Source organism: Oryzias latipes, chromosome 13 (assembly GCF_002234675.1).
Source record: "Oryzias latipes chromosome 13, ASM223467v1".
Classification (NCBI taxonomy): Eukaryota; Metazoa; Chordata; class Actinopteri; order Beloniformes; family Adrianichthyidae; genus Oryzias; species Oryzias latipes.
Window position 1 is genome coordinate 18,735,244 of NC_019871.2, and position 21,689 is coordinate 18,756,932.

The following is a 21,689-nucleotide window of genomic DNA, read 5'->3' on the forward strand; positions in this document are numbered from 1 at the left end:
GCAGCGACAAGCTCCTGCTTAAAGAAAAAAGGCCTTTTAGAATCTTCTTCTTTTTGAAATGCTGAGCAGTCAGCAGGTAATGTCATTCAACTGCTGCATGGATTGTTGACATTATTCACCAGGCTGGCTAAAACGGGGGCTGTGGATGTGATAAGTCTATGGCCATAAGAGGTGAGGGTCAGCAAAGCAGGTCTGAGCAAACACTGACTGCTGTGTCATGCTCTGTAAGTAAACTGCTGCCATTTTTCCACTTGGCTTATTTAGTGATATAATATCACATATATGGAGATAGTTTACTTTGAAAAGCTTAGCAAAGGCATGATATATGGTAGGTCCTTTAAATATGTGACACAGAGATCACTGCCTCTAAGTTATACTGCATTGGGTTGACTGACTTTTTCATTTGCACATTAAATGTCATGCATGCTTGCACAACAAAACATAATAAGGGTGGGATTATATAAATTCACCACTTCCACTCCCTTTCAAGTAATTAATTCAACTCTATTGGATAATCATATTTATTAGATTCAGTGTATGTGTACAAATATGTGCAAAAATGTTTATTTGTGATTAGCAGTAATTATATTATCAAGAAGTTGTCTCATCAATATATGAATTAATATTTAAATAGATTTAATATATGTATTTTTTATTATTATCTTTTTCCTTTTTTTGTTTGCTCAAATTAATAGAAATAAACAAATTATTTAATCAAATCAATTAATATTTTTTGTCTGTGAGAAAAGGGCAGTAAACTCTTTTTTTTTCTTCCTAGGGGTATGATGATTCATTTTACCCAAAAATGTATTCATATCATAATTTGTGGTTAACAATATGATTCACTGTTGTTATTGGTTCATTCTTCACGATCTAATTGGATTCAATTACTGAGGTAAAATCGATCCAGGACATCTTTAGCCAAAACTTCATCCAGTGCGCCGCAGAGATAAATGCCTGGATACTGAACAGTATGGCGGATGTTTTCCAGATTTCTTGCAAGACAATCAAGTGTAAATTAAATGTGTACAAAAAAACAAGTAAACAAGAATTAACAGCAAATCCATTCACATTGTAGTTTCATGAAGTTCAGCCCACTGGTTTTCCACATCAAATTAACTTAACACAGAAGGAACATTTTTAGAACATTACACATCACATGTGTGTTGTCTGCTGTGATGCACTTGATTTTTATTTACGTTATAGTAAATAAACTTACCATGTCTCAATCCAAATAGTATTTTCCAATTTCAATATAATCCATTCATTTCATTTTGAAGGGATTTTATAATGTGATGCGATTGATAACTTGCCTAGGACAGATCAGTCGGGTTTGATTCCAGGAATATAAATTGATTTATTAATCAATTGTTACACCCCCTTAGTTTTTAACCAAAGAAATTCCAAGAACGTTTGTTCTGGAAAACGCATCAGAACCACAGTAGAACCACAGCTGTGTACATGTTGGTGCCTTTTCTCTTTTTCATCCAAAACAGGGGCGTTTTACCCCGCTCAGCCTCAGTTCCCCCCCCCCGTTCAGGCTGGGCCGGTGATCATGAACCCAGCTCCTCAGCAACAGCAACCACCCCAGCCCCCCCAGCACATCTCAACCAAGCGGGAACGCAAACAGGTACAGGTGTTCCTGTGCAGCACAGAACTCTTTTTACATATTTCCTGAAGTGTTGTCTCCTGAGTTTTACACGTGTCCAATAGTAAATAAACTAGTCCAGATTGATTTTAAAAGGAAAATGAGTCCAACTTTAGGGAAAGGACACTTTCACTTTTTGTTTTTGTTTTTTATAAAACAATCTGTAAAATACTTTAGTAGCTCATAATGATAAGAACTCATTATCATTGTCAGTTGTTCACATTTTGAAATCCTTAAGTATTGTTCTGTTGAGTCAGATGAAAATTCCTTTGGGTGCATTTTTTAACAGACATTATCTTTTAGCTTTTTCCCTCTGACACTTTTTTAATGTACAGTGGTCCCCCGCTATAACGTGGTTCACCCTATGCTGCCACGCAGTTTCACACATTTTTTGTTTTGTTTTGCAGCTGTGTATGCTTTTTTCTCAATCGTGCATTGTGTTCTGCGTCCTGATTGGCTGTAGTAGACTATTGACAGTGAGTGTCCTCCGTCCCGTGTCTCCTGAACAAAATCTGATCAGCTTGCAGAGATTATCTTAGTTTTCATTCTATTTCATTTTCATTTCTATGAAGGTTTGAACTTTGAGAGTTTGAAGAAAAGACAAATGTGTAAAAATGTTCATGTCTGTTGGATAAAGGTGTAGAAAGTGTGAAGTGATGGGTTTTATTGCCTTAAAACAATTATCCTAAGATATAAAGATGAATACCTCGCAGATTTCATTTTTTGTGGGAGATTTAAAAAATGCAATTCCCACAAAAGTGAGGGAATACAGTCTTTGTTCAAAATATGATGGCATTTATGTCATTGTAAAGCTGCAATAATTTTCACCAGTTTTAAAGGTTTGGTGTAGGAATGCATCTCATTTGTCTGGTTATCACTTTGAGCTGGTCTCCCTGCAGAACCAGCTTGGTCTGCTTCTCTCCAGCAGAAGCAGCATCGGGGAAAATGCTGCACAGAACATCGTGATGCTTCTGACCTTGTTTGGTATGCCTGGCAGCGTTTGATGGTGCAAAGGTTTCTGCTGAAGGTCTTCATTGATGATTCACCTCTGATGTATGGGTGGAACTGAAACAAAGCTGTTTAATTTCTGCTCTGTTTGGCCTGATTTTAGTTTCACTATTGATTTGATGAACATCATTAATATATTGGAACAAAAACAAAGTTGAGTATTTGAGCTGCAGCTTTAAAGTTGTGCCTGGAAGCTTCCTCTCATGGCCCATCATTCCTGTTGCTCCGTTCAGGCTCAGTGTGGGATCAGTTAAAAATCAAAGAGCATCTTTGTCTTGCTGTGATGTTCTGAAATTATGTTAAATGTGAATTTTTGACCTCTGATGGGCTATTTGTCTAGACCAGGGGTCGGTAACCTGCGGCTCCAGAGCCGAATGCTGTGGCCTGCGTGTTTTTGTAAAATAACTATCATGTTCTCCGATTGTTGTGGTGCCTTTAACACCGTCGAGTAGTGCAAGCGGGCAGAAGGAAGAGAGTGCAAAGGGGGCGTGTCTGCAGCTGTGAACGCCGACAAGAGTCTGTTATGGGATGGAAAGTTCTTCTAAAAAGAGTGACATTCTTGTAGGCGGCACATGAGCGGCCCAAAAAAATAAATTTTGTTCCTAGACAAAAACCACCCATTTCCGCGTAAAATAAATTAAATTTAGTTAAGGCGCCCCTACTATCCTGTCAACTTGCTGCTATGATGACCGTATGTTGCGCTGTCTGTGTAGTTCACGCTGGAGGGGGGGGTTGCACACGGGGGAAAACAACTTGGAGCTGCAGAGGTGTGAACAGGTAGAGAGGCGGGGGCGGGGCTTAGACTCACCGCTTATGATTCCAGACCCGCAACAAACTAACAGCTGCTTCCTAATAAAAAATAGTTGTCATCCATAAAATTATTATAATTTATGAGGTTTACTGGATTTAAAGAAGAAAAAATAGAAAGGAGTCTGCATCAAAGTGAATTTGTTTCCATCATCTCATTCATCTTAACTCTGGGTGTTTGACAGACGCGAAAGTCTATTCAAGGTTGTGGAAAATGGACAAAAGATCAAAGGACACATCACGCTCATAAATAATTAAATTAAATAATTAAATAAATATCCTGACAGCATTTTGAATCAATACAAGTATTCCCAAATAAACTATCGCAATATTTCGGCGAAACAATTTTTTTTCTAACACCACTAGTGTTGCGGCTCCCAGTGCTTTCATTTCTGTGGGAAACTGATCCAATTGGCTCTTTGAGAGGTACAGGTTGCCGACCCCTGGTCTAGACTTTATTGAGAATAGAGTTTTTAAATTTAATGTTTTTCTAACGAGAAAGTTCAGTTTGAATTTGTTTCAAAATCTACAGACAAAGATCAGCATTTCTTCAACAACCCATCCTGATTAAAATAGTGTTTTTTAGTGTTTCTGTAGCGTTTTTTTCACGATGGAGGACATATATAAAGAAAATAAAGATAAAATTGGCCTTTTTTAAGTATTATTATTAATTTAAGCAGGAATCAGGATGAGGACAAAAAAAATCAGTTTAAAAAAGAGCTTATTTGTGATGTAGAAAATCCACTCCACTCTGATGCATCGCTAGCAGACGATTAGATTCATGTACGTCTTTGTTTCTTCCTCTGGGCTGGTATTTGGCTCCAAACTGTACGTCTGGATGACTGCAATATTGCTGACCATTTTGGTTGCACTGGTAATGTTAGGTTGGGGTTGTGAGGAGCAATAAGCTAGCGGGAGGCTGCATAAACAGAGAGGTCTGTGCCATAGGGAGGGGAAGGATGGGGGGGGGGGGGGGGGGTTGCTCCGTGCCAACGGTCCCGCCCACAACTCAAAGGGCGATATTCTAATTTCTGATGAACTTCTGCTGCTCTGCAGAAACTATGTTCTAGAAAGTGAGTTGTTGTTTTTTTTTTTGGGGGGGGGGGGGGGGGGAAAAAACAGCATAATCATAATGAAAAGACCACTGGAAATAATTGTGTAGATGCCCCTCTCCCATTATCACCCACTATCAAAGTGGTAGTGTTTGGCTGACCTGCAGGAGCGTCACGGCGCATAAAGAGAAAGATATTTTCTGTCAGCAGGATCAGTCCCTCTGCTCTGTTTTTTTCAGATGACTGAAAAAACTGAGTGAACTCTGATTCTGTATGGCTCCCAACCCCTCCCCATGGTGAAGAGAACATCAGGAGGGGAGGGAAGCCAGGGACGTGTCAGCACATAGTTTAGCTCCACGTGGCCACTGGTCTCCTCCCACCTGGCAGCAGGGAGGGCGAGCTTCCTTCTGCTGCTGTGGCAGCGCCCCCCCCTTACTGAGAGCTGGTTTCCTGAACATCGTTGAGGCTTTGGTGGAAACAAACGGAGATTAGAGTTAAACTCGTCTTAGCAGCAGAAACAGACAGAGGGGAGTTTCTCCTGAAACCGAGTGCTCATTTGATGAAGTGTTTCTCCCTGGAATCACTCCCATTCCCTCAGCATGCCCCTCCCTCGGTTTCTGACCCCCTTTAACTGTCTGTTAGTGGGCGGGGGTGCGCATTCCTTAAGCAGAGCTTTACAAGGCCAGTCGCTTGCTGCTTTTCTCCCCGCCTGTTCTGCTTAGTGTGTGAGAAGGGGGAGTCGTCAGGTTGCTGGGGTGTCAGACGTTAAGTCCTGCTCTACTCTGGAAGATCACCATGTGAGGGAAACTTGGGTGGAACTACGCTGGATCTGAGTCCACGCCTTCCAAAGCTGCTACTTCAGGATGAAAGAGGCCCGTTGAGGTTGGTAGAGCTTCCAGAGAGGAGCTGCTAACAGTCCGATCAGGGAAAGGTCATTCATGTTGAGCAAACAAAGTTCCATTAAAGTTCACAGCAGGACGGAGTCCAAAAGCTCAGGAGCGTCAGCTTCTGCTGTTGAATGTTGATCTCTGTTAGCAGCGTGTTAGCTTCACTCACCTACATAGCAGAGTTTACAGACCTTTACAGAGCATTTGAAAGAGAAAAGACGCAGTTAAGGCTGCAGAGATGCTCCCAGCTGTTGTTATTTGCAGTGTTGTGTACACATGGGGTGCTGCTGCCTTTGATTGTCTTTGAAAGAGTCTGGCATTTTCACGCCGGCTTAAAGCAGCAGGGCACTCGAACATTTTGTCTTCAAGATGATCAGTTTAACATAAAGCTGTTGATTTGTTGTGTAAACCAGATGGTGTTGTGGTTTCTACAAACTGTGAAAGTGTGGACCATCTTGGGTGAAGATGTTGCATTCTTCTCATAATCTGCTCTGTTCTTGTTTGGTTTCTGCTGTAGCTCTTATTCGAACAATTCTCTCTTTATCTGACGTCTTTCTTTCTTGACTCCACAGATCAGAATAAGAGACCCTAACCGGGGAGGCCAAGACATCACAGAAGAGATTATGTCAGGGGGCCGGACTGGCTCTACTCCAACCCCTCCTCAGGTCAGCTTAACCAACACATTCCTTTAAATAATGCATGTCAGTTTGGTCTGACATCATAGCATTTAAATGCTATGACAGACCTGATGTCCAGCCCTGATCCAGGAAGGCCACCGAGTTTGTTTTCCAGATCTTCCCGCTGTACTTGCTGCTGATAACAAGATTAGGTGTGTTCAGTCAGCAAGCAAGAAGAGCAGGGATAGCTGGAAAACGAGCAGGGGGTGGGGGCTCTCCAGGACCAGGCTTGTAGACCTCTGAGCTACATTTGACAAGTGCTTTAGACCCCCAGTCTGTGTTTTCCCTCAGAGACTTAGAATTGTTCTTGCAGAGAGGGAACTTTTTAAAGAACTTTCTGAAGAACATCTCTGCCTGTTTTTAAATGCACACGTTTCCCAACAGACGGCCGTATCTGCATCAGAGAGGACCGCATTACCCCAGGCTAACGGTGAGAGCCTCGCAGCTGCTGCAACACCTGCACTGGTTCCACCAGGTAACTGCTGCACTTTAGGGGCAGGTTCTTCCAGAAGCACTGTGGGGTTTTTCAGTTCATGCATGTTTGTGGACAGAATTAATGGGTGCTCAAATGCTGTTGTTTTTTTTGACACAGTTTAAGCATCTTTCTACCCCTTTTTAAACTTTTCCAAAATCATGGTCTTGAAGTCAAAATGTGAGTTAGGTGTATTTTCTGAGAACGACTTTGCTGTAGCGGCTTTTTCTGGGTCTCTGAAATGACCTTGTTGGGATTTGGCTCCTTTCTGTCGGAGGACATTCTAAAACCCCAATGCAAGGAAATCTCAGACTGGAATAACTTAAGGAGGTCATGGGGGCAGTCCATCACCACTGTCTGTATATGAAGAGCAGGTTGCAGGCTATCCTCGACAATGCAGATCACCTACTGCACAGGACTTTGATGTCTCTGAGAAGCAGCCGTAGTTACAGGTTTTATTTCACTGCATTGTAGAACTGAAAGGTTCCGCAGACGTTTTATCCCAGCCGCTAAAAGGAATTAGAATAAGTAATTAGATTTTGTCAAGCATTTCATGAGTTTTTATAATATCTTTTTAGGAAGCATTTTATTGTTTATTATATTTTACTTCCAGTTTTGATTGTTGTATGTGTAATGTGTACTGGACAGCTGAATTTCTCCTGATGCGGATGATCTATCCAAGTTATCTATCTGTATGAGAACTGGACTCAAACAAGTATTACCTGCTGGCTCCAAGAAGCCAAAATCCCATAGACTTCTATAGAGAAATAAACCGCCATTACTCAGTATTTCTATTAGTGAGAATAACCATTCCTTTTACCCTCCCTTACTCCACTGGTGTGTGAATGCGAATGAATGTCCCAGTAAAGGCCAGAGGGGCTATTGCCTTGTACTGGCAGCCACGCCTCTTGGTAGTTTGCCCCAGGGCAGCTGTGACTACATCAGTAGCTTACCAACACCAAGTGTGAATGAGGAGTGAATGAATATTGGACACACATTGTAAGCACTTTGAGCATCAGGGAAAGCACAGAAAAATCCAATCCATTATTTTTAACATGATCTGGATAATCCTCATTTTTTTCATGATATTATTTCTGGAGTTAACATAACCTGACCAATCAGATGCCTTAATAAAAGTAGGTGGAGCTAATTGGTGATTGGTTACCGTAGAAACTATGACTCATCTTTCAGTCGGTCCACATATTGTTGATGTTTGCAAAAACAAAACCAGTTCAATCAAGACCCTAAAAAAGAGTTTTTTTTTTAGCTGTGAACAGTGATGGGAAACGAATAGTAATACCAGACAAAAGGGGATGCAGTCTAATTTACCGAAACAAATCAGTGGAGCTTTGTCTGCTCTGCTTTAAAGAAAATAACAAGAAAGCGTAAAAAAAAAAGCCTCAAAGATGAACCTTAAATCAAGGAAAGTTTAAATTGACCAGGAATTTGCTGGTCAAGTTGGTCTATGTTACCTTTCGACTGCTTCAGGTGTACTAAAAGTAGTAGCAGCTGCAGTGTAGAAACTTCCTTTATTCTGTTTTCATAAAGCTGTTTTACCAGGTTTCTCTCTGAACTAAGATGACAAACTGTTCTTTTTTTCTTTTTTTTATTATTATTCATGATGTTCTTGGGTTTGAATCAAATCAGACTTTCATGCTGGTATAAATTTAAGAGTAAGTAAGTACAAGGTAGCTATAGATATCTTTAAAACAGTTGGATATGGTCTCTGTGTGAACACTGAGATGTTCGCATGTTAAAAAATAAAAACAAAATAATAAAGTCAGAACCATTCTGGTTACAGTTTCTTTTGCCACGTGGGATTGTTGGTTTTCAGTTGCTTCTGTTTCTGTGAAGAACAGACCCGGATAAGGAAGAACATTAACATCAGAAATTCTTTTTATCTCCCCCCTTCCCCCCCTCATTTTTAAAACAGATGACAGGGGGAAACCTGCACCTCCTCCTCTGTCAAACACCCCCGAGCTTGATAAGAGCAGCCCCGCCCCCACGGAGGCCACCTCCTTTGACTCAAACATAAAGGCGCCGGTGGCTCTGCATTTAGAAACACCAAATTCATCTCTTAACACTGTTTCCACTTTTGGACCTATTTTACCGCTTTCAGACACCATGGCTGCTCTCCACCCTCAAAGGGAACCCATCCCAACGCCTCTGCCGGCTCCTGAGGTACCTGCATACCCTGCCCCCCTCCCTGACCCAGTCCCCGCCCCCTCCATAGAGAAACAAATAGACGAGACGGATGTAGAGAAACAAGAGGAAGACCTCAAAGAAACTGAAGCTGAAGAAACTCAAAGCTCTTTGGACGTACACAGTGCTCCGCCCTCTGGCACTAATGGAGTGGAGGAGGTGGAGCCAGAGCCCTTGTCAGTTGTGTTACCTGCTTTTAGTCTAGAGGACTCAGTGGAGTCTCCCATCGTTCAGCCTGAGGAGCTCTGTTTGCCCAATGGGCTGCCTCTCCCAGCTCCTCAGGATCCCGAAGCTCTCGCTGTGAACACCGCAGAGCGTGATGACAGCCCCATTGCTGAGCCAGAGGTCAGCCAGACGTCCCCAATGCAGACCTCTGTGACTGAGGCACCACCTGCACTAACTGTCCAGCACATACCTGTAACCACTGACCTGTCAGCATCTCTACCCATTGCTGAGGAAAGTCCTGTAGAAGCTGATTCACAGACCCTACCTGCTCAGCCTGAGGATCACGATGCTGCAGCTGAAGAACCTCTGGATGCTCAGGAAGATGTTCCAGTGCTTCAGTCCAGTGTTGAAGAAGTGATTACACCCCCCTCAGAGACATTCTCCATGCCTGACAGCTCGCAGGAAACCCTGCCCACCTTGCCCACTCCACCCGAAGAGGAGAGAGAAGTCACTCTTCCTCACACCATCTCCTCTGCCCTTGTAGAAACGTCTATGCAAGGTTAGTCTCTGATTTACTGAGATTTCCTTCTAAAAACCTGTGTTTTGTTGCCTCGCAGCAGAACTGATGTCCTGCTTCTTTCTGCTGATTGGTCTTTTTTGTAGCTGCTTTGTCAGTGCCAAAGAAGAAAAGGAAAATGAAGGACCTCAACAAAAAAGAGGCAGTTGGAGATCTCTTGGATGCCTTTAAGGAGGTCTGCACTCTTTTGCCTCTTTTATTCAGTGTTGCTGGCAGAACGGGATTTTGTATGTTTTGCAGCTGTTTCTGTTGGCTCATTCTGCTGTAAGAACATGGTTTTATCCTGTTCTTCCCTCTGAAAAACAACTTGCAAAACTAAAGGTTTTGCAAAATCAATGTTTAATTGTAGAAAATGATGACTGACAATCTGTTCTGCATTTTGCTAGTAATTCCAAAGAAATGTTAAAATCAACTTTTCTTACAGGTCACACACATCTTCATTCTATCCATCCATGCATCCATCCATCAAGGCAATTCATGCATCATTCATCCATTTATGAAACTATATATTCACTTATCCATTCATCCTTCTATCTATCCACACAGTCATCCAACCATCCATCTATCAAGTCATTTATCCAACCATCCATCCATTCCACCCATCAAGTCATTCATTCTATCCATCAATCAAGTCATTCTATACATTCTATACATTATCCATCTATCCATTCATCCATCCATCGGGCGGTGTCGTGGCATTTTTAACACTAAAATCCATAGAAGTAAAATGAGGGGAACCACTCTAATATTTTAGTTTAGTAAAACTGCTTTCTGCAGTAGGTGTTTATTTTGGGTCCAAGTCAACTTTCACTTCGTTCCTAAGGAGCAGGTAGTCGCCCCGCCAGAGCTGGCCCCTGCCCCCCCACCAAAGGCTCAGCCCCCGGCCACATCTCCTGCTGCCCCAGAGGAGGCAGACCTGACCTGGGAAGATAAGGAGGACAAGTTTGATGCTGAGAACATTCAGCCTGAATCTCCTACATCTAACAACTCTGACAAGAAGTACCAATACAAAGAAGGTGAGGGATGAACTGCTGTACATTTGAGACTGAACGCAGTGTTTTCTGACATTTTATCCTGAATCCACCTCACCTGCACATCATACAAATAAAATTATCATTAGCCACAAAAGGTTCAGGGATTTTTTTGGTTTTGCACATACCAAGATTCAAGATTCATTTATTTGTCATTGCCATTAAAACAACGAAATTGGGTTTGGAGCATCAACAATCACCCTTATTATTTCAAAGCTGCAAAAAAAAAAAACTCTGATTCATCAAATGAATACCCAATAAATAAATAACCAAAGTGCAACATCAGTACAAAAAGAAGCACAGCAAGAATTAAACCAAAATAAGACCTTCAGTGTATACAGGTGTTGAGTCAATAGCAGCTTAATGTTGATGTGCAGCAATTCAAAGTCCAGTTCAGTTATTTCAAAGTGGATATGGTTATTGTGGAGGTGTGGGCTACAGTATAGCAGTCTGTTGGGATATGAAGTGGGGGATAAGCAGCAATGCAATTCACTGTGTACTCGCATGAAAAGGTTGAAGAGGGGTGGGGGGCGGTTGGTCTGGTTGTTTTGGCCTGGATGACCTGTACCTCCTTCCTGAGGGCAGCATGTGGAAGAGATGGTGGGCTGGATGGTGCTGGTCCCGCAGGATGTTGTGGACTCTTTAGGCAGCAGGTGGTGTAGAGGCTACTCATCTCTGGGAGGGTGGTCCCAATGATTTTCCGTGCTGTTTTCACCACCTGTTGGAGCCTTTGCTGATCAGCCTTTGTACAGCTATAAAACCACACAAAAAATCCATATGTCAGAACACTGCTGATGGCACAGTTGTAAAAGTTCACCATCAGCTGCCTGGACATTTTCGCAGTCTTTAGTTTCCTCAGGTAGTGCAGGCGTTGTTGGGCCTTACCCACCACTGAGGCAGTGTGTGGCCCCCAGATAAGCCAGGAGCCACTATACATGGTTGTTAAGGTAGTCCATGATGCAAGTCACAGGAAGATGGTTTCATTGGACAACAGGTCACTAAGTAGCCTCTATAGTTGCCACCAGCCTGACATAGATCAGTGTGTGAAGGACGCTTCTGCAGTGAAAAGTCATCAGTCGGAGGTCAGCCTGAACATCTTCTGCTTTGTGTTTTTCTGACAGAACAATGGAAACCAATCAACATGGAAGACAAGAAGAAATACGACCGGAATTTTCTTCTGGGTTTTCAATTCATCTCTGCAAGCATGAACAGACCTGAGGGTTTACCAGCCATTAGTGACGTCGTCCTGGACAAGGTTCAAACATTAGCCCTCCAATAGCTTGTCTCTTCTATATTAACCACACCTTTTGCTTCTCTATGTAGAAAATCTCTGTTTAATAAATGGCTTGTGTAGAATTTTGACTGGTAAAGTCAAACATGTATTAACAAAGTTGGACTTCAGACAGAGCTGTATTAAAAATATAGCAACAATAAAACAGGCAGGCAGACTGTTTGAAAGGCCACTATTGCCTCTGCAGACTGAAAAACTGAAGCATTCTCTGCTTCCAAAGGGATTTCTTTCTATGGAAATGCTCATGTGGAGAAATTTGTTTCCTTATTAGAGTTGGTGGATGTTAATTGATGGAAAAACACTTGTTGGTCAAAACATTTCTTTCAGGCAAACAAGACTCCTCTACGTCAGCTGGACCCCAGTCGTCTACCAGGGATGAACTCTGGGCCGGACTTCACACCATCTTTTGCCAACCTTGGCAGGCCTGGCATGGGAGGAGGAAATAGAGGACCAGTGAGCACATTTTCTCTGTACATGGAGACAGCAGCCCATCACCAGAATGGTGTTCTAATGTGGCCAAACCTCTTTTCTCACAGCCTCCAAGTATGGGTATTGGAGTTGGTGGCCCCCGCCGCTCCCAGCAGATGCAGAGGAAGATTTTTATCACAATGTCCTCTAACGAAGACGTGCAGCTCAACAAGGCAGAGAAGGCCTGGAAACCGTCTGTAAAGAAAGTCACTCCCAGCCGCGTGGCCGAGGACGTTGACGAAAACGATCCAGAGAACATGAAGACCCAGGAGTTATTCAAGCGGGTCCGCAGTATTCTCAACAAACTCACCCCCCAGAAGTTTCAGCAGCTCATGAAACAGGTGATGGAGCTGACCATCGACACGGAGGAGAGGCTGAAAGGTGTCATTGACCTCACCTTCGAGAAGGCAATTTCCGAGCCGGACTTTTCAGTGGCTTACGCAAACATGTGCCGCTGTCTTTCAGGGGTAAGCAAAGACACATTTAGGAAAAACATGGATGATTGTTGAGATGTAGGTTAAAATAACAGGATAACAGTAGCTTTATTTAAAAAGTTTCCACAGCAAACATTCGAGTTGAACACCATTTAAATGAGGAGACCTTCATGAATGTGTGAAGTCTTACAGTTCCTTGGAGGCTTGTACGGCCACTTTAAGGGATGTTATGAAAATGTAATGTACCATTGTCATGCCAGTAGTAAGGCATGGTAGTAAGAAATGGTACATTTTGTAAAGAATTTGTAAGGCAAATGGAAGTTCCACACACTTCTGACATACAAGTGATGTTGTTCGGTATCCTTACGCAACACCAGCTGTTGGTAAGATGCGAGTACTCACCGCGGCATAAGTGTTCACTACGCCCATAGCATGCCCGTAGAAATAAAAATGCACAACCATTTTCTCTCCAAGGGCTCATTGAGCGGTCTACAATCTTGCTCTTTTATACCCACGTGGCCGTACAGGTTTGCCCATTTTTCACCTGCAGACAGCCCGTATCCACCCGTAAGGACAGTTGGGACTAAAGCTTTAGCAGCAAATGCAGTCTTTGTGCTCATGTTCACAGAGCTTCACAGATGGTTTTGCTTGCCTCAGACGATGATTTCAGTTGTGCTGTTGAGCTGCCATTTTAATTCTGTAGACTTTGATCTGTGTTTTCCACTTTTTAAAAGCTCCATTCTCATCAATCGTTTCAGCTTAAAGTCCAAACCACAGATAAGCCAGGAGCCACTGCAAACTTCCGCAAGTTGCTGCTGAATCGATGCCAGAAGGAGTTTGAGAAGGACAAAGATGATGATGAGATCTTTGAGAAGAAGCAGAAGGAGCTGGATGCTGCATCAGGGGTACAAGCTTTGGTTCCTAGACATTTTTTAAAGGAAAACAGATGTTTTCATAACCCTTATCAAAAAGTTATACACTTTAAGTTTATTTTATTAAGTATACCTGAGTATAAGCATAGCAAGTATACTATAGATCATATGCATGTGGTATAGGAAGTGGAGTAGCTGAATATGTCTTTGGATTTGGTCGCACGGGGGGCGGTTGTTCCCTGCCTGCTCCCGTGTGGCGTTGGGGGGGGGTTCCGGCTGCCGCTGCTGCTGCGGCGGGGGTCTTGGTGTGGGCTTGGCACTCTCCTTCCTTCTTTTCACATTCCACCATCCATTTTAGAAGAAGATAAACACTCATCTGAACACAGGTGTTAGCTCACCTTTGCACTAAGAGTTTGCGTGATAGAATGAATGAAATATTTCACACTAGTTGGTTTTAGAATGCGTGTGTGAACACTATCTGTTTTGTGTACATGTTGACATGTGGACATTTTTGCAGCTAGCAGGTGTGTTGATAACATTTGAGTGTGTGTGTGGACAGGCCCCGCCCTTTTTGTACTACATTTGAACCTTACCGTAATGATAAACAACCAGTAAACCTGTCTGCTCTATGCTGCTTCATTGTCTTATCCCCCCTCCCCTCCTATTATCACCCTCCTAACCCCCCCCCCCCCCCCCCCCCCCCTCTCTCTAACATCCCTCTCTCTTCTTCCCTTCTTTCCTTTTCCGTCCGGTCCAACACCAAAGATTTTCAAACATGGTTGAAATTAATAAAGTTTGGCCTCAATTACAAAAGGGGTTTATTCAGACATACCTCTGGTTTGTCTGAAGATGAATAACCCCTCTTGTTAAAGTAAAATATGTCCAACACAAGAGGCCCTCAGCTCTCATCTGCCTGCCCAGCTGTTGGACAGGACAAGTAAAAAAAGAATACGTCTTTGGAGAGACCAAGAATACTTGTAGTATACTTAAACAGACTACTTTTTCATTTGGAAACACTAACATTTAACTCAAATTTACCTTTCAGGGGGAGGAGAAGCAGCGACTAACTGAGGAGCTAGAAGATGCTAAAGACAAGGCCAGAAGACGCTCACTGGGAAACATCAAGTTCATTGGTGAGCTGTTCAAGCTCAAAATGCTTACGGAGGTCATCATGCATGACTGCATTGTAAAGCTCCTCAAAAACCATGATGAGGAGTCCCTGGAGTGCCTCTGCAGACTCTTGTCCACCATTGGCAAGGACCTCGACTTTGAGAAGGCCAAGGTACTAAAGAAAGAATCTAAAGAAAACACTTGAATCGAGAAAACACAAAAATAGAGTTTTCATGAAGTATTGATTTGTTGTCAGCCTCGTATGGACCAGTATTTCAATCAGATGGAGAAAATTATAAAGGAAAGGAAGACGACCTCCAGAATCCGCTTCATGTTACAAGATGTTCTGGACCTCCGACGGGTAAGTCATGATTGAGACTCCTCTTATGTTCAGGCTGCACAGCTTTGTAGTTGTGTTGAGGTCGCGTGCCTCTGGCCTGGAGACAGGAGTCTTTCTGAGGCCCAACATCTCTAGGAGAGGTAAAAGAAAGCTCTTTTGGAAGACTTCACATCACCATAGGCATTGACAATGATACCTGGAAAGGTGTGATCGAGAGGAACAGCCTCGTTTTCTGAACCCAAGTGGTGTTTTGTTATTGAGACTCTGTGTCAGTAATGGGACACTCACTTAACTCTCGTTAGTTTGCTGATCACACACTAGTGAGGTCAGATCTCAACGTTCTATAAAAGTGTGATTTATGCCTCTATGTTTTAGTCACTAGGGGTAACATAAAATCATGTAAGACCTCCAACACATGGCATGGAGGGATGTATGGATTTCGATTACTTCCCTCTTAACACTGCGTCCTGCATCTTGTGTGTTTGCTTTGGATGTTTGAGAACTTGATTTAAAAAGACTTGTCCCTCTTTCCCCGTCCTTTGTGGGTTTTGTGTCTGTTGGATGCTTTAGCCCGGAGACATACACACCGGTCCTTCAGCCCTGGCCTGTGCGAGTCTCATGGAAGGGCTTAGAGAGAAGTGTGCTCCTCCTCAGCTTTTTAATGCAGGGCAGCTCCCAAACACAGAGCTACTCTGTGCCATAGGCTGAGACAGGCATCTGCTTATCATTAACATACTTCTGAAGCAATATTTATCTGTCTGATTGATACTATTCTTCACCTCAAACTGCTACGTCCCTCTGAAAGGACAGAAACCCACATCGACTTAGGGCTTATCCATGCTCTCCCCCACAGAACAACTGGGTACCCCGGCGGGGGGATCAAGGCCCCAAAACTATCGACCAGATCCACAAAGAGGCTGAGCTGGAGATGCACCGGGAGCAGATGAAGGTGCAGCAAGCCCTCATTTCCAAAAAGGAAACCCCTGGAGGCAGGATGGGTGGAGGAGGTCCTGGCCGGGGGGGCCCTCACACCCCAGGCCGCGGGGCTCCTTCTCAGGATGAGGGCTGGAACACGGTTCCCATTTCCAAGAACCGGCCTATTGACACCTCTCGCCTCAGTAAAATCACAAAGGTCAGAGCAGAGGCTTTTTCTCCGCCTACAGGCTGATGGACTTAGACGCTGTTTTCATGGAGAACCAGGTTCTAATGCTGTTCCTCATCTTTGCAGACTCCTGTTCTTGACTTTAACAACCAGCTGCTTGCTCCAGGAGGGAAAGGCTCGTGGGGGAGCTGGGGTAAAGGCAGCAGCGGGGGCACCAGTACCAAACCTGCAGATCCTGGTAGGTTTCCTATCAGTAAAAGAGGGTTTTGTTAATCACATGGACTTGAAGCTCATGCAAGTCCTTCACCTTCAGGCGCAGAGTCAGGGAGCCGTCCTGCCACCAGCACCCTGAATAGGTTCTCCGCCTTACAGCAGGCTTCCTCTAATTCAGGCTTTTCTGTGGATTCAGAGCGCAGAGTTCCTCAGAGGTGAGTGAAAGATCTCCAGCGTGGTCTGAGGAGGAATCTGTCCATCAACGTCCAACACCTTTACTCGCAGAAACAGCTCAAGCCGAGAGAGAGGCGACCGCTTTGACCGGCGAGACGAGCGGGATCGAAACAGACTGCAGGTCACCAAACGCAGCTTTAGCCGGGAGAAGGACGAGCGGGGCTCGGCCAATCATCTTCCCAGAATGCCAAGCTCTGACCATAGAGGCAGCAGTGAAAGAGCAAAAAGCAGAGACAATGGTAGCTGCTTCTTTTCAATATCACACCTGCTGTGAATCGTTGGTTATTAACATAACATAACATTTTATAGTGAAGCGGGAGACAACTGCCACGCCCCCGCCCCCCCAGAACATTACCGAACCGGCCCTGACAGAAGATGAGCTGGAGAAGAAGTCCACAGCCATTATTGAGGAGTACCTCCACATTAATGACATGAAGGTAGGTATGACGCTCCTTAGAAGAAACGGTTGATAGTGATGTCCAAAAACAACATTTTCTGCTTTCTAGTCTTTAGCTTTTGGTTCCAATTAGGCCTGTACAATATACCGCAAATTTATCGTTATCGCGATATCAAGCTGTGCAATATGCATATCGCAAAAGTCATCACAAATCGCAATAAATGGTTACCTTAAGTATGCTAAAACAATCTTATGGCAGCTTGAAGCATTTAACGAATCAAATAAATCCATTTATGCATTTGACCAATCGGATGGACCATTTTATGTTAGATGTTTGCATCCTACCTCGCCGAGGTTCATTTGGAGTATACATTTTAAACTGTTGCAGTGAAATGGGAATGAGGCTTTTGGTTGTTTTGCTATTTGTTTATTTACCGCAAATTATATCGTTATTGCAATATTGATCACCCATATCGCATATCGCAAGTTTTCCTCATATCGTGCAGCCCTAGTTCCAATCATAGTTGGAGTCTCACAGGGGATTCTGGACATGCAGGGACTTCTCCAACAGAAGTTTAGGATGAAGAAGTCTACCAACATGTCTGTGTCTCTACAGGAGGCTCTGCAGTGTGTGCAGGAGATGAACTGCCCTCAGCTGCTCTTTGTGTTTGTGCGAAGCGGGCTGGAGTCCACGCTGGAGCGCAGCACCATTGCCAGGGAGCACATGGGCCTGCTGCTGCACCAGCTCCTGAAGACCGGCATCCTCCCAACGCCACAGTACTACAAAGGGTCAGCATGAACCAGACTCCAATGTGTGAAACATGAACAACTTTAGGTTTTTAACATAAACTTTTCTTAAGACGCTCCATACACCCGAGGTGGATCTTCATTCTGTCTCCATGCCCTAGTTTTCTATTCATGCATTACATACAGATATGACCTAAGTGGGAAACTCTTTGTGGGCTATGGATGGACCTGTAAGACAAAACCATGACTCTCCACTCAGCCATGAAAACAGACAGCAGGGCTGCTGGTTGGTTCATGTGTAACCCTTGTGCTCTCCTAGGCACTTTAACGTTGGGAGTTGGGTCATCTAGACCCACTAGACAGTGCTCTGAACCTTTTTTCTTCAATGATTTGTGATCTTCACTGGTGTCCATGGATTACATGAAATCTTTCCACCTTTATCCACCTTTGTCATGGTAGGGAGAACACGTCAAAGTAAGGGTGGGGTCAGCTAAGATTGGTGTCCAATGCAAACCCTAGTTTTTGTCTCTCACTTCGTGGACCAAAGACGCTTTTTTTCTAATCTTATTTTAGTGTACCAGAGGTGGGGAGATTGGTAAAAGAATAAATACAAACAAAATAGTAAAATTTAGGTTAAGATTGCTCTTGTACCAGAAAGCATGTATCCCATAAAACAGTTAGACTGGTAAAAAAACTCTAAAAATCAATCCAAAAGGCTGGTAAAAGTCAGAAGATTCTCTACTAATAGTCCACGCTAAACAGGCTGGGAAACGTTCAATTAAAACCAGTGTGCAAGAGGTAAAAGATGCACGCATGTTAGGACAAGACACCAGACCAAGCAGCACGTCCTTCAGGATCTGTGACAGCAGGAGCCGCCGGCTCTTCTCTCCGGGTGCTCTCAATCTTCCAGGTGCAGTTCTGCAGAGGCCAGTAATCTGTCCTGAACACACGTTCACCTGAGCGTCTCCAGCGGCACACTTGCACTCTAGGAAGGGCTCAAACCCTGCTGTTGCAGTGGTTGAACGCGACTCTCAGGTTTTCCTGGTGTACTCTTCTCACCATCCACAGCGGCTCACCGGCTGGTTGCTGCTCCTTTTAGACCTCCCCCCTTGTTTCCTAAGCTCCCCCTTTTGTGCTTCTTCGACATGGATCCTCTTTTCTCCACAACACTACTCATCAAGCGATAAAACAATGTAAAACAAAAATTCCTTCTATAAACCTTTAAACACCAGGCAGGTAATAACAATCCATGCAAGAGATTTTGGAGGATTTGAAAGACGCTGCCCCATGACATCAGTTTAGTACAAATATTAAAATGTCTGAAATGGCCTCAAACGATCCAAAAAGAATAGAAATGTTTTGTAACTTTTTAAAATGTGAATGCCGTTAGGCTTCAAGAGATTCTGGAGGTGGCTGAAGACATGGCGATAGACATACCGCACATCTTCCTGTACCTGGCCGAGCTCATCACTCCCATGCTGCAGGAGGGGGGCATCCCCATGGGAGAGCTGTTCAGGTCAGTTCCAGCTCCCACACAGGTTTAATATCAATGCTGTTCTGCTCTGAGTGCTGGTTGGATGTTAGATTTACACTATGCGTTCTCCAGGGAGATTGCAAAACCTTTGATCCCTCAGGGCAAAGCTGGACTGCTGCTGGTCCACATCCTCACCTTACTCTGCAAGGGAATGGTAAGAGCGGATCACCGCAACCTTTTCTGATGCTGTAACATCTTCTGATCCTGATCTGAAAGCTTTTTTTTTTGTCATTGCAGACTTTTTCTGAAATTTTAATCGCACAATAACTCTAAGTTTGATGATATTTTGAACAGAATCAACAAAATAATCCAAAAGAGAATCAGTTTGTTTATTTAATGTGTATCTGACACTCTTGAAACTCTTGTCAGAGCCATAAAAAGGCAGGCACATTGTGGAGGGAGGCGGGTCTTCGTTGGACAGAGCTTCTACCCGAAGACGTAGACATCAACAAGTTTGTTACTGAAAATGTGAGAAAGTATTTACCATCAAAATGTCATGTTTTCTTTGATTTCATTAAAGGGATATGTAACTAAGATGAAACCAAGCATCACAACTCCTCACACACAGGAGGATTTCACACTCGCCACACTAACTCTGAATCTGGACGTTCCTCTGTCTGCAGAACGTGGAGTTCACGTTGGGCGACGAGTCAGAGAAGAGTGAGCAGAAGGAGATGAGCGCCGCCGAGCTGACCAAACAGCTGGACAGACTGATCCAGGACAGAGCGGACAACCAGAAGATCTTTGACTGGGTGGAGGTTTGTCTCTCAACAAACGATGGATGAGTTTCTGATTCTCTGCAGCACACACACTCTCACTCTACTGTAACTAATGCACTTTAAGCACATGTCACGCTCCATCTCAGGTACAAACACAAAACCTGCATCCCAGTTTTGAAAGTCTTTCTGCTTTTCAAAGCGCTGCTTCACTCTGTGCTTCATTGCATTACAGTCAGAGAATCGAACTTTACAATGTTTGCACCAAGTCAAAGTGGTTCTCACTGGTATCTGTGTGCAGGAATCGCATGTTACTTCCAGCTGAGTTTGTTGCTTTTCTCACAAGTGAATTTTCTCTCAGGCCAACCTGGACGAGCAGCAGACGTCCTCCAGCCTGTTCGTTAGAGTCCTGATGACCTGCGTCTGTCAATCAGCAATCATTTGTGAGCGAATCTCCTGATCAGGACTAATAAGAAAGTTGTAAGAAAAAAAAAAAAGCCTAAAAGTCATTGGTCTGCAGGTGAGAACCCGTACAAGGTGGACAGCGAGCAGATCAAGCTGAGGGCCAAGCTGCTGCAGAGATACCTGAAGGACGAGCAGAAGGAGCTGCAGGCGCTTTACGCCCTCCAGGCCCTGATGGTTCAGATGGAGCAGCCCGCCAGTGAGCAGTTCCAGCAAACGTCTGCGCTGTCATGCAGCCAAAATGATGCTGAAAATGCTTGAGTGATTGGAACATCAATCTTTCTGCTCCTCTCCCTCAGATCTGCTGCGGATGTTCTTTGATATCCTTTATGACGAGGACGTGATCAAAGAGGAGGCCTTCTATAAGTGGGAGTCCAGCAAAGACCTGGCTGAGCAGCAGGGCAAAGGCGTGGCCTTGAAGTCCGTCACCGCCTTCTTCATGTGGCTCCGGGAGGCCGAGGATGAGTCGGACAACAGCTAGGGGGCGCCGGGCGGGGAACCCCGCTGGGAATGTGGACGATTCAGGAGAGTCTGAATCCATCTGAAGTCCTTCTGCATGAACAGAAAAAGAGGAAAGGATTCTTCAACTGGGAGAAATTGCATTATAGATCGAACATTCGATCTTTTTTTTTTTTCTGGATTTCATGTGAACAACAGAATGTCTTTTTTTTTGAAAAAATCAAAAACATAGAAAAAAAACCAGGATTGATGGAGAGAATGTGAGGACGGAGCGTGACCTTCATTGGATGATGTCATGCCGTCTCCTCAGTTATTAGCTTTAGTTTCGCTTTCGCTTGTCGTGGCAAAACTATCACAAGTTATTACATTTATGACGGATATTAATAAACAGCAAGAAGGACTTCGCGTCTATTTTTTTGAAGAGTTGATGTTTGAATGGAAATACAGCAACTGTGGCTCCATGGGACGTTCGGATGGAGACGCCATCGTTGGATGAGTGAAGTTTGTTTTTACTAAGGTTGAAAGGAAGGCTCCAGATGAGGGGGCAGTCACTGAGGAGGGGGGCTTTGAGCCTGATAGACTTAGGAGAAGAAGATGGAAACTTGAAAATCCAGACCGATGTATTTTGATGCTGAAAGACTGAAAGAGTCTGTTCCCTTTGCTTTCTGGACTCTCGTGTAAATATGTGATGAAGAGATGTTTTTGTTTTCCAAAGATGCTGCTGCTGTATCTCTGTTCCTGAGACTAACCTGCAGTTCCCCCTGTATTTATATTTTCCTCTCCT

General features: G+C 43.8%; 1 protein-coding gene across 1 annotated transcript in view; it reads left to right on the forward strand.

The window, feature by feature from the left end:
* eif4g1 (eukaryotic translation initiation factor 4 gamma 1) overlaps positions 1-21,689 on the forward strand; it is a 34,749-nt gene that overhangs the window by 12,949 nt on the left and 111 nt on the right. Inside the window, exons 7-31 of the mRNA XM_023961972.1 lie at positions 1,497-1,630; positions 5,975-6,067; positions 6,464-6,554; positions 8,485-9,477; positions 9,582-9,670; positions 10,319-10,511; positions 11,648-11,781; positions 12,145-12,270; positions 12,354-12,752; positions 13,478-13,624; positions 14,637-14,873; positions 14,958-15,062; positions 15,895-16,173; positions 16,270-16,381; positions 16,457-16,571; positions 16,642-16,829; positions 16,900-17,027; positions 17,604-17,776; positions 19,125-19,250; positions 19,341-19,422; positions 19,638-19,736; positions 19,892-20,026; positions 20,346-20,427; positions 20,505-20,645; positions 20,746-21,689. The exon at positions 20,746-21,689 is cut by the window's right edge and continues 111 nt beyond it. Coding sequence (XP_023817740.1) covers positions 1,497-1,630; positions 5,975-6,067; positions 6,464-6,554; positions 8,485-9,477; positions 9,582-9,670; positions 10,319-10,511; positions 11,648-11,781; positions 12,145-12,270; positions 12,354-12,752; positions 13,478-13,624; positions 14,637-14,873; positions 14,958-15,062; positions 15,895-16,173; positions 16,270-16,381; positions 16,457-16,571; positions 16,642-16,829; positions 16,900-17,027; positions 17,604-17,776; positions 19,125-19,250; positions 19,341-19,422; positions 19,638-19,736; positions 19,892-20,026; positions 20,346-20,427; positions 20,505-20,645; positions 20,746-20,927 — 4,583 coding nt within the window. The 3' untranslated portion in view covers positions 20,928-21,689. The remainder of the gene's footprint in view (positions 1-1,496; positions 1,631-5,974; positions 6,068-6,463; positions 6,555-8,484; positions 9,478-9,581; positions 9,671-10,318; positions 10,512-11,647; positions 11,782-12,144; positions 12,271-12,353; positions 12,753-13,477; positions 13,625-14,636; positions 14,874-14,957; positions 15,063-15,894; positions 16,174-16,269; positions 16,382-16,456; positions 16,572-16,641; positions 16,830-16,899; positions 17,028-17,603; positions 17,777-19,124; positions 19,251-19,340; positions 19,423-19,637; positions 19,737-19,891; positions 20,027-20,345; positions 20,428-20,504; positions 20,646-20,745) is intronic.